Below are 18,354 nucleotides of genomic sequence, written 5' to 3' on the forward strand. Positions count from 1 at the left end.
ATGTGTCTAACGTGTGTAACACGTTTTCTATTTCGCTGAAACAGGCAGATATCATACATGTGCTTGCTCATATATCTCTGCACCTGTCAGAGAATATATGTACACCTGGCAGGTGGTCTCAGGCTGCTGTCGCCGCCGCTTCCTGCATTCTACAGTATTCAATAACGTTCCATTGTGAGGAGGTTCCATTGTGATGTCACAGCCCTGTGTGTCCATATATGGACAGTTACGTCACTGGAGCTTCCCCGGGCGGGGATAAAAAGCAGCCGGAGTCCTGGACAGTGCATCTGGAACCAGGGAGGACGGGAGGGATAATACATACCTCCTCCCGGGGGAGAGATCTAACGCACTCTGCCTTCCACCTCTGCTACCATTCAGGGGGCACATCTAATAGCCACAGCCCCCAATAATACCTCTGCCCCCTTCCCTGGCTACAACTGGCAGCTGTCTGCCCCGGCACCTGTTGTTACACATCACATGCAGCTTCTTCACCTTCCCCTGGCTCCAGGTACATGCCAACATCCATTACTCCTTATTTACCCCTCTCCGCTCAGACTGCACGCCCCTCCATCTTATGGGGTTGCGTTCTGTATTTCCCATCTCATTCATTCCACCTGCACTTTGCTGGCTCTCGCCCACTGCCCGCCCTCATTCATCTTTCAGCTGGGGGCATATGTGAAGCCCACCTCCGCCATGGATCTCAGTTAGTGCCCCCTCTGATTCCCATTTACCAGCGAGGCTGAGCCCGTGTCAGAGGCAGATTTGGGGATTTCTCATCCAGGATCTGATACCCTTCGCTGCAAGGTGGGGTAACTCTGCTGGGCACCCTGTCACCTGGTGCTATGACCGCGAAGCTGCTGGAAAAGCTACAGGTGAATATGACATCCCTTCTGCCTGACACGCTGTACGCTGATGAGGGGCAAGATCTGCCGGGAGGGCTGTCCATCTACCCCGGAGGGGGCAACGAGCAGCACTACACCATGTCTGCAGGTGAGTGAGGGTACCAGCGGGGCAGAGGTGGGTGGGGGGTGGAGAGGAGGGCAAACCATGGCTCCCCAGCAACTAAAAGTCATGCTAGGACCTGTAGTTCCACAAGAGCTTGAGAGCCACTGGGTGCCTAATGCTTAGGGTAACACATCCATTCGGTTTTGTGGAACAATATTATAGATACAATCGCATGTACTAATACTGTGTAATAGCTACAAACACATGCACTACGGACTGTGTGATATTACTATGGTCCTCCTGAATATATGTATTATACAGTATACATGTACTAAGACGGTGTAATACTACTAGGGTCCTATATTACATCCCGTGTATTATACAATGTGTGTGTGTGTGTGTGTGTGTGTGTGTGTGTGTGTGTGTGTGTGTGTGTGTGTGTGTGTGTGTATAAAACTGAATTACTATTATAGAAATGGCCACATGTGCTACGACTGTAATAATGTAATATTTACACGTACTATGGCTGTGTATTAGTATTATAGATACATGTGCTATGGCTGTATATTAATATTATAGATACATGTGCTATGACTGTATATTAATATTATAGATACATGTGCTATGACTGTATATTAATATTGTAGATACATGTGCTATGGCTGTATATTAATATTATAGATACATGTGCTATGACTGTATATTAATATTGTAGATACATGTGCTATGGCTGTATATTAATATTATAGATACATGTGCTATGACTGTATATTAATATTGTAGATACATGTGCTATGGCTGTATATTAATATTATAGATTAATGTTCTAAACTTACCTCTATCTATCTATCTATCTATCTATCTATCTATCTATCTATCTATCTATCTATCTATCTATCTATCTATCTATCTATCTATCTATCTATCTCCATCCGTACTGCGGCTGTATAATAATATTGTAGATACATGTATACTATATGTATATTATATATATTATGGCAGGGCTCCTTAGGCATTGCGCTTCGCCTGGCGATGTGTGCTACATTGTATCGCTAGGAAGTTTTCTTGCCTCTTATGATGCATGTGCGGGAATGCAGCTGAAACATGGCTGTTCTGTTCTGCATGTCCCATAGCTTGCGCTGTTTTATCCTCTCCTATAATTGCATGTGCATTAGTCTATAGGTATGTCTATACTCTATAGGAATTTCCTATCGACCTGTGCACTGATCAGTATAGCCATCTCCCTAGGGTTGCTCAGTCAGTACAGTCCGGCACCAAAAGGGGAACTCACTTCCACAGCACTACTACAAGTGTCCCATCATCTGAGGGTAGTCTACCTCCAGGGTGCCTGGCTATCAGAGCGCCTGTGTCAGTGTATCACAGAGCTCTACTATATAACATGAGAACAGGAACCATGTGTTAGTGATATCTACAAGTGTCCCATCATCAGCATAGGGTAACCCACCTCCAGGGTGCCTCAGCGCAGTGACAGCTGCTCAGTTCCCTCCTCAGACTTTAGAAACGTCACATTGTGGGGGCAGAAAGTCTTTAAATATGGTTGCGGAGGTGGGGGAGCTCCCAGCCCGGTGTGTGGGGGAAGCAGGCGACTGAGTTGGAAGGTGACACGTGGGGGCAGCTTGTGACAGCTCACAGGATGGAGGGAGAGTGGGTGTACTGTGGGGAGGGGGGTTTCCATGTTTAACCCCTTAAACCCCATGTGACCTGCAGACAGCACTTTGCTAAGAAAAAGGGGTCAGTATTAACAAGGCTCTGATTTACTCAGTGAGGGATGTATATTTGTGTTTATTTAAATATTTTTATTGGAGCAAAACAAGTTAAATATGGTGTCAAATCATTCACACATTCTTGATATATTTGGTTAAAAAAAAAGAAGCACTTTATGGTCTGTAGCAGGAAGAGGTCCTAAGTTATTGCAGTTGTGTTGTTTTTTTTTATTTATTTTTTTTATAAATATTACCTTAAAGGAGTACTTAGCTATAAATTATGGATAGTAATATAAATGGAAGTCATTCCGAGTTGATCGCTAGCTGAAAATGTTCGTTGCGTTGCGATTAAGTAAAAAACCGGCACTTCTGCGCATGCGTATGCGGCACAGTGCACATGCGCGACGTACTTTCACAACGGGCGATGTATTTTCACTCAAGGTCTAGCAAAGTTTTTCAGTCGCAATGGCCACCGCAGAGTGATTGACATGAAGTGGGCGTTTCTCGTGTCAACTGACCGTTTTCAGGGAGTGCTCAAAAAAACGAAGGCGTGCCAGGAAAAACGCAGGCGTGGCTGGGCGAACGCAGGGCATGTTTGTGACGTGAAATCCGGAACTGAATGGTCTGAAGTGATCGCAAGCATTGAGTAGGTCTGAAGCTACTGAGAAACTGCACAATGGCCCTCATTCCGAGTTGTTCGCTCGCTAGCCGCTTTTCCCAGCAGTGCACACGCTAAGCCGCCGCCCTCTGGGAGTGTATCTTAGCATAACAGAATTGCGAACGAAGTATTCGCAATATTGCGAAAAGATTTTACTTTGCAGTTTCTGAGTAGCTCGAGACTTACTCTTCCAGTGCGATCAGTTCAGTGCTTGTCGTTCCTGGTTTGACGTCACAAACACACCCAGCGTTCGCCCAGACACTCCCCCGTTTCTTCAGACACTCCCGCGTTTTTCCCAGAAACGGCAGCGTTTTTTCACACACTCCCATAAAACGGCCAGTTTCCGCCCAGAAACACCCACTTCCTGTCAATCACACTACGATCACCAGAACGAAGAAAAAACCTCGTAATGCCGTGAGTAAAATACCAAACTTCTTAGCAAATTTACTTGGCGCAGCCGCAGTGCGAATATTGCGCATGTGCAGTTAGCGGAAAATCGCACCGATGCGAAGGAAAAGAACGAGCGAACAACTCGGAATGAGGGCCAATATTTTTTTGTAGCCGTTCTGCGATGCAATCGTTCGCATTTCTGCTAAGCTAAAATACACTCCCAGAGGGCGGCAGCTTAGCGTTTGCACGGCTGCTAAAAACTGCTAGCGAGCAAACAACTCGGAATGACCCCCAAAGTGTCTAGGGACAGACCCTATGATACATCACAAGGACCACTAAAAACTAAAATAATGCTTTGTTACAACAGAACATCAGTAGTTACACTCATACATACAGCTGCCATTCCTCACTAGTTACACTCATACATACTGTATAGCTGTCATTCCTCACTAGTTGCACTCATACGTACAGCCGCCATTCCTCTCTAGTTACACTCTAGTTACACTTATACATACAGCCGCCATTCCTCACTAGTTACACTCATACATACAGCCGCCATTCCTCACTAGTTACACTCATACATACAGCCGCCATTCCTCACTAGTTACACTCATACATGCAGCCGCCATTCCTCACTAGTTACACTCATACATACAGCCGCCATTCCTCACTAGTTACACTCATACATACAGCCGCCATTCCTCACTAGTTACACTCATACATACAGCCGCCATTCCTCACTAGTTACACTCATACATGCAGCCACCATTCCTCACTAGTTACACTCATACATACAGCCGCCATTCCTCACTAGTTAGACTCATACATACAGCCGCCATTCCTCACTAGTTACACTCATACATACAGCCGCCATTCCTCACTAGTTACACTCATACATACAGCCGCCATTCCTCACTAGTTACACACATACATACAGCCGCCATTCCTCACTAGTTACACTCATACATACAGCCGCCATTCCTCACTAGTTACACTCATACATACAGCCGCCATTCCTCACTAGTTACACTCATACATACAGCCGCCATTCCTCACTAGTTACACTCATACATACAGCCGCCATTCCTCACTAGTTACACTCATACATACAGCCGCCATTCCTCACTAGTTACACTCATACATGCAGCCACCATTCCTCACTAGTTACACTCATACATACAGCCGCCATTCCTCACTAGTTACACTCATACATACAGCCGCCATTCCTCACTAGTTACACTCATACATACAGCCGCCATTCCTCACTAGTTACACTCATACATACAGCCGCCATTCCTCACTAGTTACACTCATACATACAGCCGCCATTCCTCACTAGTTACACTCATACATACAGCCGCCATTCCTCACTAGTTACACTCATACATACAGCCGCCATTCCTCACTAGTTACACTCATACATACAGCCGCCATTCCTCACTAGTTACACACATACATACAGCCGCCATTCCTCACTAGTTACACACATACATACAGCTGCCATTCCTCACTAGTTACACTCATACATACAGCCGCTATTCCTCACTAGTTACACTCATACATACAGCCGCCATTCCTCACTAGTTACACTCATACATACAGCCGCCATTCCTCACTAGTTACACACATACATACAGCCGCAATTCCTCACTAGTTACACTCATACATACAGCCGCCATTCCTCACTAGTTACACTCATACATACAGCCGCCATTCCTCTCTAGTTACACTCATACATACAGCCGCCATTCCTCACTAGTTACACTCATACATACAGCCGCCATTCCTCACTAGTTACACTCATACATACAGCTGCCATTCCTCACTAGTTACACTCATACATACAGCCGCCATTCCTCACTAGTTACACTCATACATACAGCTGCCATTTCTCACTAGTTACACTCATACATACAGCCGCCATTCCTCACTAGTTAGACTCATACATACAGCCGCCATTCCTCACTAGTTACACTCATACATACAGCCGACATTCCTCACTAGTTACACTCATACATACAGCCGACATTCCTCACTAGTTACACTCATACATACAGCCGACATTCCTCACTAGTTACACACATACATACAGCCGCCATTCCTCACTAGTTACACTCATACATACAGCCGCCATTCCTCACTAGTTACACTCATACATACAGCTGCCATTCCTCACTAGTTACACTCATACATACAGCCGCCATTCCTCACTAGTTACACTCATACATACAGCCGCCATTCCTCACTAGTTACACACATACATACAGCCGCAATTCCTCACTAGTTACACTCATACATACAGCCGCCATTCCTCACTAGTTACACTCATACATACAGCCGCCATTCCTCTCTAGTTACACTCATACATACAGCCGCCATTCCTCACTAGTTACACTCATACATACAGCCGCCATTCCTCACTAGTTACACTCATACATACAGCTGCCATTCCTCACTAGTTACACTCATACATACAGCCGCCATTCCTCACTAGTTACACTCATACATACAGCTGCCATTCCTCACTAGTTACACTCATACATACAGCCGCCATTCCTCACTAGTTAGACTCATACATACAGCCGCCATTCCTCACTAGTTACACTCATACATACAGCCGACATTCCTCACTAGTTACACTCATACATACAGCCGACATTCCTCACTAGTTACACTCATACATACAGCCGACATTCCTCACTAGTTACACACATACATACAGCCGCCATTCCTCACTAGTTACACTCATACATACAGCCGCCATTCCTCACTAGTTACACTCATACATACAGCTGCCATTCCTCACTAGTTACACTCATACATACAGCCGCCATTCCTCACTAGTTACACTCATACATACAGCCGCCATTCCTCACTAGTTACACTCATACATACAGCCGCCATTCCTCACTAGTTACACTCATACATACAGCCGCCATTCCTCACTAGTTACACTCATACATGCAGCCGCCATTCCTCACTAGTTACACTCATACATACAGCCGCCATTCCTCACTAGTTACACTCATACATACAGCCGACATTCCTCACTAGTTACACTCATACATACAGCCGCCATTCCTCACTAGTTACACACATACATACAGCCGTCATTCCTCACTAGTTACACTCATACATACAGCCGCCATTCCTCACTAGTTACACTCATACATACAGCCGCCATTCCTCACTAGTTACACTCATACATACAGCCGCCATTCCTCACTAGTTACACTCATACATACAGCCGACATTCCTCACTAGTTACACACATACATACAGCCGCCATTCCTCACGAGTTACACTCATACATACAGCCGCCATTCCTCACTAGTTACACTCATACATACAGCCGCCATTCCTCACTAGTTACACACATACATACAGCCGCCATTCCTCACTAGTTACACTCATACATACAGCCGCCATTCCTCACTAGTTACACTCATACATACAGCCGCCATTCCTCACCAGTTACACTCATACATACAGCCGCCATTCCTCACTAGTTACACACATACATACAGCCGCCATTCCTCACTAGTTACACACATACATAGAGCCGCCATTCCTCACTAGTTACACACATACATTCAGCCGCCATTCCTCACGAGTTACACTCATACATACAGCCGCCATTCGTCACTAGTTACACTCATACATACAGCCGCCATTCCTCACTAATCACATTCATACATACAGCCGCCATTCCTCACCAGTTACACTCATACATACAGCCACAATTCCTCACTAGTTACACTCATACATACAGTCGACATTCCTCACTAGTTACACTCATACATACAGCCGACATTCCTCACTAGTTACACTCATACATACAGCCGACATTCCTCACTAGTTACACTCATACATACAGCCGCCATTCCTCACTAGTTACACACATACATACAGCCGCAATTCCTCACTAGTTACACTCATACATACAGCCGCCATTCCTCACTAGTTACACACATACATACAGCCGCAATTCCTCACTAGTTACACTCATACATACAGCCGCCATTCCTCACTAGTTACTCATACAGACAGCCGACATTCCTCACTAGTTACACTCATACATACAGCCGCCATTCCTCACTAGTTACACTCATACATACAGCCGACATTCCTCACTAGTTACACACATACATACAGCCGCCATTCCTCACTAGTTACACACATACATACAGCCGACATTCCTCACTAGTTACACTCATACATACAGCCGCCATTCCTCACTAGTTACACACATACATACAGCCGACATTCCTCACTAGTTAAACTCATACATACAGCCGACATTCCTCACTAGTTACACTCATACATACAGCCGCCATTCCTCACTAGTTACACACATACATACAGCCGCCATTCCTCACTAGTTACACTCATACATACAGCCGCCATTCCTCACTAGTCACACGCATACATACAGCCGCAATTCCTCACTAGTTACACTCATACATACAGCCGCCATTCCTCACTAGTTACACTCATACATACAGCCGCCATTCCTCACTAGTTACACTCATACATACAGCCGACATTCCTCACCAGTTACACTCATACATACAGCCGCCATTCCTCACTAGTTAGACTCATACATACAGCCGCCATTCCTCACTAGTTACACTCATACATACAGCCGCCATTCCTCACTAGTTAGACTCATACATACAGCCGCCATTCCTCACTAGTTAGACTCATACATACAGCCGCCATTCCTCACTAGTTAGACTCATACATACAGCCGCCATTCCTCACTAGTTACACTCATACATACAGCCGCAATTCCTCACTAGTTACACTCATACATACAGCCGCCATTCCTCACTAGTTACACTCATACATACAGCCGACATTCCTCACTAGTTACACTCATACATACAGCTGCCATTCCTCACTATTTACACTCATACATACAGCCGCCATTCCTCACTAGTTACACACATACATACAGCCGCCATTCCTCACTAGTTACACTCATACATACAGCCGCAATTCCTCACTAGTTACACTCATACATACAGCCGCCATTCCTCACTAGTTACTCTCATACGTACTGTATAGCTGCTATTCCTTACTAGTTGAACTCATACATACTGTATAGCTGTCATTCCATGGTGCTAACTGCATAACCGACTTTACCTCCTGTGTAACTTTTCCTGCTCAGCTGGTTGCTGATATAGGGCAATTCCCTGCAGGTATGTAGCTACACACAATGTGGCTGATTCGGAGTGGTAAACAAAGTGGCAGTAGTTGCAGGCACCTGTGGTAGCCAGATTCACTACCTTATTCTAAAGTGAGATCCCATAGGGCTAATGCCAGGGTCTGTGTGCCTGCATGCGGGAAGCCGTGCTGCTTACTGATTTTACTCAACTAACTAGTATCAGCATTTGCAACAGTCCCATGCTAGGTGCAAGTGGACCGCCAGCACCAGGCGTCTCTTCCCCATACACAGATCTCAGAGCTTTTGATGCACAACACTGCCACAAATCAGGGCGGTTACGTGCAATTGCATTGTTGCTGCTCAGATCTTGCTCCAAAACGCCCAATTTCACGGAAAGACAGAACCAACCAAGCTCTGTCAAACTCAGACTAGGGCGGACATGTGCAAAGATGTGTAATTTGCACTACAACAGTGGTCTCCAACCTTAATTGGGGTGTGAGCTACTTTCGGGAAATAAAACCTCTGAAAGAGCTACCCCCAATGCGCGCGCGTTCCTGCGAGAGTGGGTGTGGCCTCACAACTACAAGTATTGCCCCCCCCGCGTAGTGTTAGATACACAAATAATGCCCCCCAGCAGTGCCAGATACAATGCCCCCACCCACCCCCCGCAGTACCAGATACAGTGCCCCCCACAGTGCTCACCACTGCTGGTGCCGGTGCTGCTCCTCCTGTATGAGGGACTGAAGGGGAGGACAGCGCAGAGCGCGCCTCTCCTGTGAAGTACGTACTCCGGAGAGCAGCTGCGTTGAGGGTGGCAGAGTCTCCGGTGGTGGCGCGGTGGCGGGCATTTGAAATATGGCACCGGTAAGTGAGCCAATCAAAGCTCACGGTCCGGTAGCCAATCCGGTGCCGCCGCTGCCAGTCCGCGAGCTCTGATTGGCTGACGGCCGGCACCATAGTAAAATGAAGGGAGGAGGAGTGCCAGTGACTTGCCAAGCCCGTCCGCTCTGCGAGCTACCGAAAATACTACGGCGAGCTACAGGCAGCTCATGAGCGACGGGTTGGCTATCACTGCACTACAGCATATGTGCTGTATGCATAAACCTGCCATATCTATCTATCTATCTATCTATCTATCTATCTATCTATCTATCTATCTATCGGCCTAATTCAGATCTGATCGCAACAGCAACTTTGTTAGCTAATGGGCAAAACCATGTGCACTGCAGGTGGGGCAGATATAACACATACTTGCCTACCTGACCCTCTCCATGAGGGAGAAAATGCTCTGTACCTGGACTTTCCTGGTAATGTATGATTGCCATCACCTGTGGTGAAACGCCTTTCTTATCAATTAACTAGCTCACCACAGGTGATGGCAATCATACATTACCAGGAAAGTCCAGGAACAGAGCATTTTCTCCCTCATGGAGAGGGTCAGGTAGGCAAGTATGATATAACGTGCAGAGAGAGTTAGATTTGGGTGGGAAATTGCAGTGTAAAAATAAAGCTGGCAGTATTTACCCTGCACAGAAACAATATAAACCACCCAAATCTAACTCTCTGCACATGTTATATCTGCCCCACCTGCAGTGCACATGGTTTTGCCCATTAGCTAACAAAATTGCTGCTGCGATCAGATCTGAATTAGTTACTATCCATCTTTTCTAGATACAAGCTGTAAACATAATTCTGTGCTAATAAAATTCAGTACAATCTTTTGGAACAAGACATGTACCACTGGGCAAACCCAGGGCTGCCGAGAGGTGAGGGGGAGTAGGTACTAATTATCCAGGACCAGAATTGCTGGAGGAGCCCAGTAGGGCCCATGTCCGCCGCTGCCACCCTTCCCCCTCCTCCGCATATGCTGCTGTGTGGTGGGCTGCAGTGGGGCCAGGGAGGCTGCTGCCACTGAGCAGCAGCAGCCTCCTCTGCTTGTATGGGGTGATGGGGGAAACGATCACACTGATCATCCCCCCTCTCCCCCCGGATTTGCTCATGTCTGAGGGGCCCAAGGTGCACCCCTGTTCAGCAGGCAGCACCACAAAAATACTTTTTTTAGCAACTGTTTTTGCTAAGGGGGCGTGACCACACCTTACACAATTATACCACATACTTCCCAACATGACCCTCTCCAGGAGGGACAGAACGTTCTGCTCCTGGACTTTTCTCTTAATTTATGATTGCCATCACCTGTGCTGAAACACCTTTCTTATCAATTACCCTGTTCAACACAGGTGCCAGCAATCATACATTAAGAGAAAAGTCCAGAAGCAGAGCATTGTGTCCCTCCTGGAGAGGGACATGTTGGGATGTATGATACCACGTTCCCTGCATTACCCGGGCCCGGCCAAGCTCTCTACGGCCCTGGGCAAACCCTCATAAAACACAATGAAAATTATATATATCCTCTCCTTTTAGCTCTTTTGAGTCAGCCAATTACCTCACATGATGATATTTTGGAAACTGTACAATATGGCTGCTCTCTCTCTCATATCAAAGTGTTTGGAATGCAGCCACACTCTGTGCAGTGACCGCACAGGGGCAAACGCAGGATCTGTAGGAGTAGGGGTTGTGTGTGTGTGTGTGTGTGTGTGTGTGTGTGTGTGTGTGTGTGTGTATGTATGTATATATATATATATATATATATATAGATAGATATACAGACCCTCCAACATGACCCGCCCCACTAGGTACAAAATGCTCTGTTTCTGGACTTCCCTCTTAATTTATGATTTCCATTACCTGTGTTGAACTAGTTAAATGATAAGAAAGCTTTTTCTTCACAGGTGATGGCAATCATAAATCAAGAGGGAAGTCCAGAAACAGAGCATTTTGTACCTAGTGGGGCGGGTCATGTTGGAGGGTATGGATATATATATATATATATAATATACATATATCATTATAAGGGAAGAGGGGCGCCACACATAGTCCATTAGAAATATAATAAATTACATAGTAAAAACAAGTGTATGTACAATCACCGATAATGTGATATCGTATTACACATTATTGGTGATTTTACTTTTTATGAGGTAAACATGAAAATCTACGAAGTATCAGGCAGGTCCATAAGGATATGCGAGAAGACGCCCCCCTGGTGTTACACATGAATGCTTATTTATTGCTTTTTAACGTACTAAGCTATAAAATTCCAACACTATCTCACTTGTCTGAAATTGGTTGCACTATGGTCTATTTCTATCCCAATTAATTTGAGGTATCAACTATCCAATGGATTAATTTATAGAGTAGTGTTTCCCAACCTCAGTCCTCAAGGTACACTGACAGTCCTGGTTTTAAGGATAGCTTGAGCACAGGTGACTTATTTAGTGCCTCAGTTATTTTTTTTAACCATTTGTGCTCAAGCATGGATATCCTTAAAACATGGACTGTTAGCCTTGAGGACCAAAGTTGGGAACCACTGTTATAAAGGAATAGAGGAGAAAACACGAAAGCTCTGAAGATCTGTTTGATGAGCACTTTTTTTTTAACCATCTGTGTGTTACGCACGGATTCACTACGATATGCCGGCGGTCGGGCTCCCGGCGACCAGCATACCGGCGCCGGGAGCCCGACCGCCGGCTTACCGACAGTGTGGCGAGCGCAAATGAGCCCCTTGCGGGCTCGCTGCGCTCTCCACGCTACGGGCACGGTGGCGCGCTATTTTATTCTCCCTACAGGGGGGTCGTGGACCCCCACGAGGGAGAATAAGTGTCGGTATGCCGGCTGTCGGGATCCCGGCCCCGGTATACTGTGCGCCGGGATCTCGTCAGTCGGCATACTGAAGACCACCCGTTACGCACATAAAAAAACCACTTGTTTTTACTATGTAATTAATTATATTTCTAACGGACTATGTGTGGCACCCCTTTTCCCTTTTAATATATACACACACACATACATACATACATACATACATACATACATACATACATATACATATAAATATATATATATATATATATGTATATATATATATATATACATTATATACATACATGGTCCCGGCACTTGCAGCATTAGCCACACCCCCCTCCCCTCCACCAAATTATGGGGAGGCAACAAAGCCATAATGATGGGATTCTTATAGAATTGTGTAAAGTTGTCTCTGCATTGGCACAGGGCTCCATGTCCATACCCCCCCCCCCCCCCCCCCCCCCCCCCAAAAAAAATTTTTTTTTTTTAAATTCAGTCCTTCAGGAGACAGGGGTAGTGCCCCCCCCCCCTCCCCTGTGTCCCACACACACACACATGTGCCACAGTCTTGTCCAAAATGTCACATTGGCAGGAATAATCTGTTCGCCTTGCCTCTGTCCTGATGGGGATCTCTGACATGAGCCGGCCCAGATCTGACATGTTATGTACACTTCTCTGCAGGGCTGTCTTAACAGCAGTGCATGCCTGAGCAAAGCAATGAACTGGGGCCCCTACCCATCCTCCAGTGGTAGGGGTGGGGGGTGCTATCAGCAGCAGGTTTGATGGCCCGCAGACGGTAGGGGGTATTCTAGCTTCCACTCAACATGTAGGACCTGGAGCAATAATGTCTGCTAATTACTCCTTTACTGCACAGATGGTGGGAGATGGGGCAGGAGGGAGAAACTAAACTGTAGAAGGGGGCATTGGGCTGAATGAAGGGGCCTCGGTTTATGACTTCCAGTGTGGTAGGGGGTGTTTAATACGCAGGGGATGGGTGGACAGTGGAGTGGGCTTAATATTCATAACTTTCCCGTGGGAGGGCAGCAGGGCCGGTTCTACCCCTTGTGGCGCCCAGTGCGAGAGTTTCCATTGGCGCCCCCCCCCCCCCCGTGGCAAAACAGTTAGTGTGCGGGGGCGTGGCTTCATAGGGGAGGGGCGTGGCCAGTTATGCTCACAGTAGCTATGCCCCCCAGTTGATTTGCCCCCTCTTTATTTGCCCCCAGTAGTTGTGCCCCCTCTTTATTTGCTCCCAGTATTTGTGCATCCTCTTTATTTGCCCCCAGTAGTTGTGCCCTCTCTTTATTTGCCCCCAGTAGTTGTGCCCTCTCTTTTTGCCCCCAGTATTTGTGCCTCCTCTTTATTTGCCCCCAGTTGTTGTGCCCCCTCTTTATTTGCCCCCTGTCGCTGTGCCCCCCGCTTACAAACACACACACACACACACACACACAAAATAATAAAAACAATACTTACCACTGCCCCGCTCCTGCTTCTTCTGCTGCTGCTGCTGCTCCGTCAGTCTGGCCGCCCGCTCCCCTCTATGGGTGAGACGTCAATGACGTCTCTCCCATAGCGCCGCACAGACACTAGAGGTCAATAACGACCTCTAGTGTCTGTGCCTGGAGCCGGCTGCAGTGGACGCCCACACAGCCCACGGCGTCTGCTGCAGCCGTGGAGCAGGGAGCGGAGTGCGGGCAGGCGGCGGTGCCTCCGGGGTGACTGCGGCCGCGCCCCCAGGCCGCAGCGCCCCGGGCAAAGGCACTGCTTGCCCGCACCAAGGACCGCTCCTGGAGGGCAGCTTGCTTGACTACAGACATCTCCAGTTCCTGGAAATAGATTTCTTAGCTTGCAATGGGATAAAAAACCAGAAAGCCCCACTTCTTAGGAGGTATTGAGAACTTGGGGATCAGAATTCAGGAGCCAGAGCAATCCACCAACGAAAATATAAAACTACATACCAGGCGTGTGGAGCTGGAGCAGGGACCAACTGCTGGAAGGCTGATATCTCTGGTTCTGGGCATAATAGAGACAAGCTGCCAGTGTCCACCACAAGTAGAGAGTAACAGCTTTCGGAGTAAGTCAGACAGAACCTGAGATATGTGGCTGGGAAGTGCAATTAACAGGCTCGGATGGGGACCACTGCTTTGAAGTCAGATATCTCCGGTTCCCCAGGGCCGATTCTCAAAAATCTGGTACCCCTGGAAAAAGGGGACCCTCCGCTATCAGCCTAGGGCCCTTATACCCATGGGGCACTTGGGCAACTGCCCATTGAGTCCATACTAAAAGACGGCCCTGACTCTCTACCTTGTGCTCCTTGGCATATCATAGGCACGTGTTCAATAATAATGTGCACAAATGTGCTGTAACACTTAGCAGATAATCCAATGTTTGCTTTGGTTTTCTGTGTTTAGAACAATTACAGAATATGATTTGTTGTTATGTGTTGCATTACTTATATTCTGTCCCACCATTTTATTAGGCCCTGTACGTCTTCATCCAACTTATAACTAGAGATGTACGGGTTCGGATTCACTCAGTTCTTTTCGCCAAAACAGCGCAAGATTGGATTTATCTTATTATCTATTAATAACATGTGAGTGCCAATAACCAATAAGATGCTGTTTTTGAGATCCAGCTAAAACCGAGTAATCCGAACCTGCAAATCTCTACATATAATTTAACAAATTTAAGTTAATTTGTCCTCACAAAGTAATTACATCCAATCGTGGTTATGTTTACATTTATATATCTATAGTAATATACTAGACATTTGTAATTGCTGATAAACAGTGGAAACATATAGGCGCACATTTAACAATGAGTGATATTCCTGTTATCACTTGTTACGAATGATATACGGCGCTCCAGCCAATCAGCTCCTAATTGTCATTTTTCAAACACATGACAGGAGCTGATTGGCTGGAGCACCATTTATCATTCATAACCAGCAGTGGTAGCTCCTACTTACAGTTAGAGGGAGGGCTGCTACTGGGGAGAGGAGACAGCCAGCCACCCCCCTGGCACCTGTATAATGGATACGGCTGGTGCCGGGACCAATGCGTACACAGACGCTGCGGTGCAACTGAGCATGCGCACATCCCCGGCTTCTATGGATTGCATCTGCTACAGCCCATAGACGGTGGATCGGATTGGGCGGCACCGAAGGCAGGAGCCAGCTCTCTGCTTATCACAGCCTGGTCTGACAGTCCCAGAGGGAGGAAACACCTCCCAATGAGACTGCCTTGTGTCTCTGTGACTGACAGGCAGGACTTCAGGAAGTCACTGCCAGTCACAGTGAGCCAGTGCAGTCACAAACTGCATCTGGCTTCATTGACACTGAGCTGGGTGGTGGATTTTACCTGGGGGGGGGGGGAGGTGAATCCACCGCTAATGAATGATAACAAGAATATAACTTATTGTTAAATTTGCCCCTCATTTTGAAGGCTGAAGCCATATTATAATAATAATAATTTTATTTCTATAGCGCTCTTTCTCCAATAGGACTCAAGGCACTTAACAGATACATAGCATAATATAGTACAGAAACTAATGAAGTACAGAACAGCTTTTCATAAAATACAGAAGCATGTAGATACTAAAGGGACTTTGGGGATAATTCCAAGTTGATCGCAGCAGGAATTTTGTTAGCAGTTGGGCAAAACCATGGCCCTCATTCCGAGTTGATCGGTCGCAAGGCGAATTTAGCAGAGTTACACACGCTAAGCCGCCGCCTACTGGGAGTGAATCTTAGCTTCTTAAAATTGCGACCGATGTATTCGCAATATTGCGATTACTAACTACTTAGCAGTTTCAGAGTAGCTCCAGACTTACTCTGCCTGTGCGATCAGTTCAGTGCTTGTCGTTCCTGGTTGACGTCACAAACACACCCAGCGTTCGCCCAGGCACTCCCACCGTTTCTCCGGCCACTCCTGCGTTTTTTCCGGAAACGGTAGCGTTTTCAGCCACACGCCCCTGAAACGCCGTGTTTCCGCCCAGTAACACCCATTTCCTGTCAATCACATTACGATCGCCGGAGCGAAGAAAAAGCCGTGAGTAAAAATACTTTCTTCATAGTAAAGTTACTTGGCGCAGTCGCAGTGCGAACTTTGCGCATGCGTACTAAGCGGATTTTCACTGCGATGCGATGAAAAAGAACGAGCGAACAACTCGGAATGAGGGCCCATGTGCACTGCAGGGGAGGCAGATATAACATGTGCAGAGAGAGTTAGATTTGGGTGTGGTGTGTTCAATCTGCAATCTAAATTGCAGTGTAAAAATAAAGCAGCCAGTATTTACCCTGCACAAAAACAATGTAACCCACCCAAATCTAACTCTCTCTGCACATGTTATATCTGCCCCTCCCCCCCCCCCTGCAGTGCACATGGTTTTGCCCAACTGCTAAAAAATTTCCTGCTGCGATCAACTTGGAATTACCCCCATTATGGGAATGCTTGAGTAAACAGGAAAGTCTTGTGCCTACTTTTGAAGGATTCTATAGTTGGGGCCTCTCGCACTGTGCGGGGAAGTGAGTTCCATAGACTCGGAGCAGCATGACTAAAAGCTCGACCCCCAGATGAATTATGGGAGATTCTAGGTACTGCTAAAAGTCCTTCATCTACAGATCGCAGTAATCAAGTGTGGCAGTATGGGGTCAGAAGCAGCTTCAGGTACCTTGGGCCCTGGTCATGTAGTGCTTTGAAACTCGGTAAGCCAATCTTGAAGATGATTCGCCATCTTACAGGCAGCCAGTGAAGGGAGTAGAGGATGGGTGTTATGTGGCTAGAGCAGGGCTGGTTGGTTAACAGCCTGGCAGCTGTGTTTTGCACCAGCTGTAAGCGGTGCAATTCTTTTGCTGGGAGACTAAGGTAGAGGGCATTACAGTAGTCTGATCGAGATGATACAAATGCATGGATGACTTTTAGCAGATCATCTGAGGGAATTAAGTGCTTCATTCTGGCTATGTTCCTCAGGTGAAATAATGAGGATTTGATTGTGGCTGATATCTGATGTTTAAGTGTCAAGCCACCATCTAGGACAACGGCAAGATTCTGCACACGATCAGTGGTTTGTACTTCTGAATCCCCGAGTGCAAGTCCAGTTGATTGGCTATGCTGCAGTCTTGTCCTTTGATGTTGCGGTCCTATCATAAGGACCTTTGTTTTATCCGGGTTCAGTCGCAGCCAATTGGCACTCATCCACTCCTGGAGTTCAGCTAGACAGCCATTTAGGGTTGCTAAGGATAAGTACAGTTGTGTATCATCTGCATAGCAGTGGAAGACCAGCCCATGGCGCCTGATTATTTCACGCAGCGGGAGCATGTATACTGCAAAAAGCATGGGGGATAGTATAGAACCTTGTGGGACACCACGTGGTAATGACACTGATGGTAATGAGTATACTCCAGATGATACTCTCTGTGACCTGCCTGTGAGAAATTATTTGAACCAGTTTAGGACTATGCCATCCAGTCCACAAAAATGTATCAGTCGCTCAATCAAAAGCCCATGGTCCACAGTATCAAATGCTGCAGAGAGATCCAGAAGGATTTATATTGAACAGTCACCTCTGTGTCTTGCCATCAGAAGATCATTTAACACACACACCAGGGCTGTTTCAGTGCAATGTCTTCTTCTGAATCCTGATTGGACTGAATCATAGATATCATGGGTTGTCAGGCGGCTTTCCAGTTGATTTGCAACCACTTTCTCAATAACCTTTCCTAGGAAAGGAAGGTTTGATACCAGTCTGTAGTTGGTCATGCAGTCGGG

General features: G+C 46.6%; 1 protein-coding gene across 1 annotated transcript in view; it reads left to right on the forward strand.

Annotated features, from left to right (window-relative positions):
• The first annotated feature begins 240 nt into the window (after positions 1-240).
• EGR3 (early growth response 3) overlaps positions 241-18,354 on the forward strand; it is a 45,235-nt gene continuing 27,121 nt past the window's right edge. The window contains exon 1 of the mRNA XM_063931781.1: positions 241-990. Within this exon, the coding sequence (XP_063787851.1) occupies positions 843-990 (148 nt within the window). The 5' untranslated portion in view covers positions 241-842. The remainder of the gene's footprint in view (positions 991-18,354) is intronic.

The sequence above is a fragment of the Pseudophryne corroboree genome, chromosome 6 (assembly GCF_028390025.1).
Source record: "Pseudophryne corroboree isolate aPseCor3 chromosome 6, aPseCor3.hap2, whole genome shotgun sequence".
In the NCBI taxonomy this organism is placed as follows: domain Eukaryota; kingdom Metazoa; phylum Chordata; class Amphibia; order Anura; family Myobatrachidae; genus Pseudophryne; species Pseudophryne corroboree.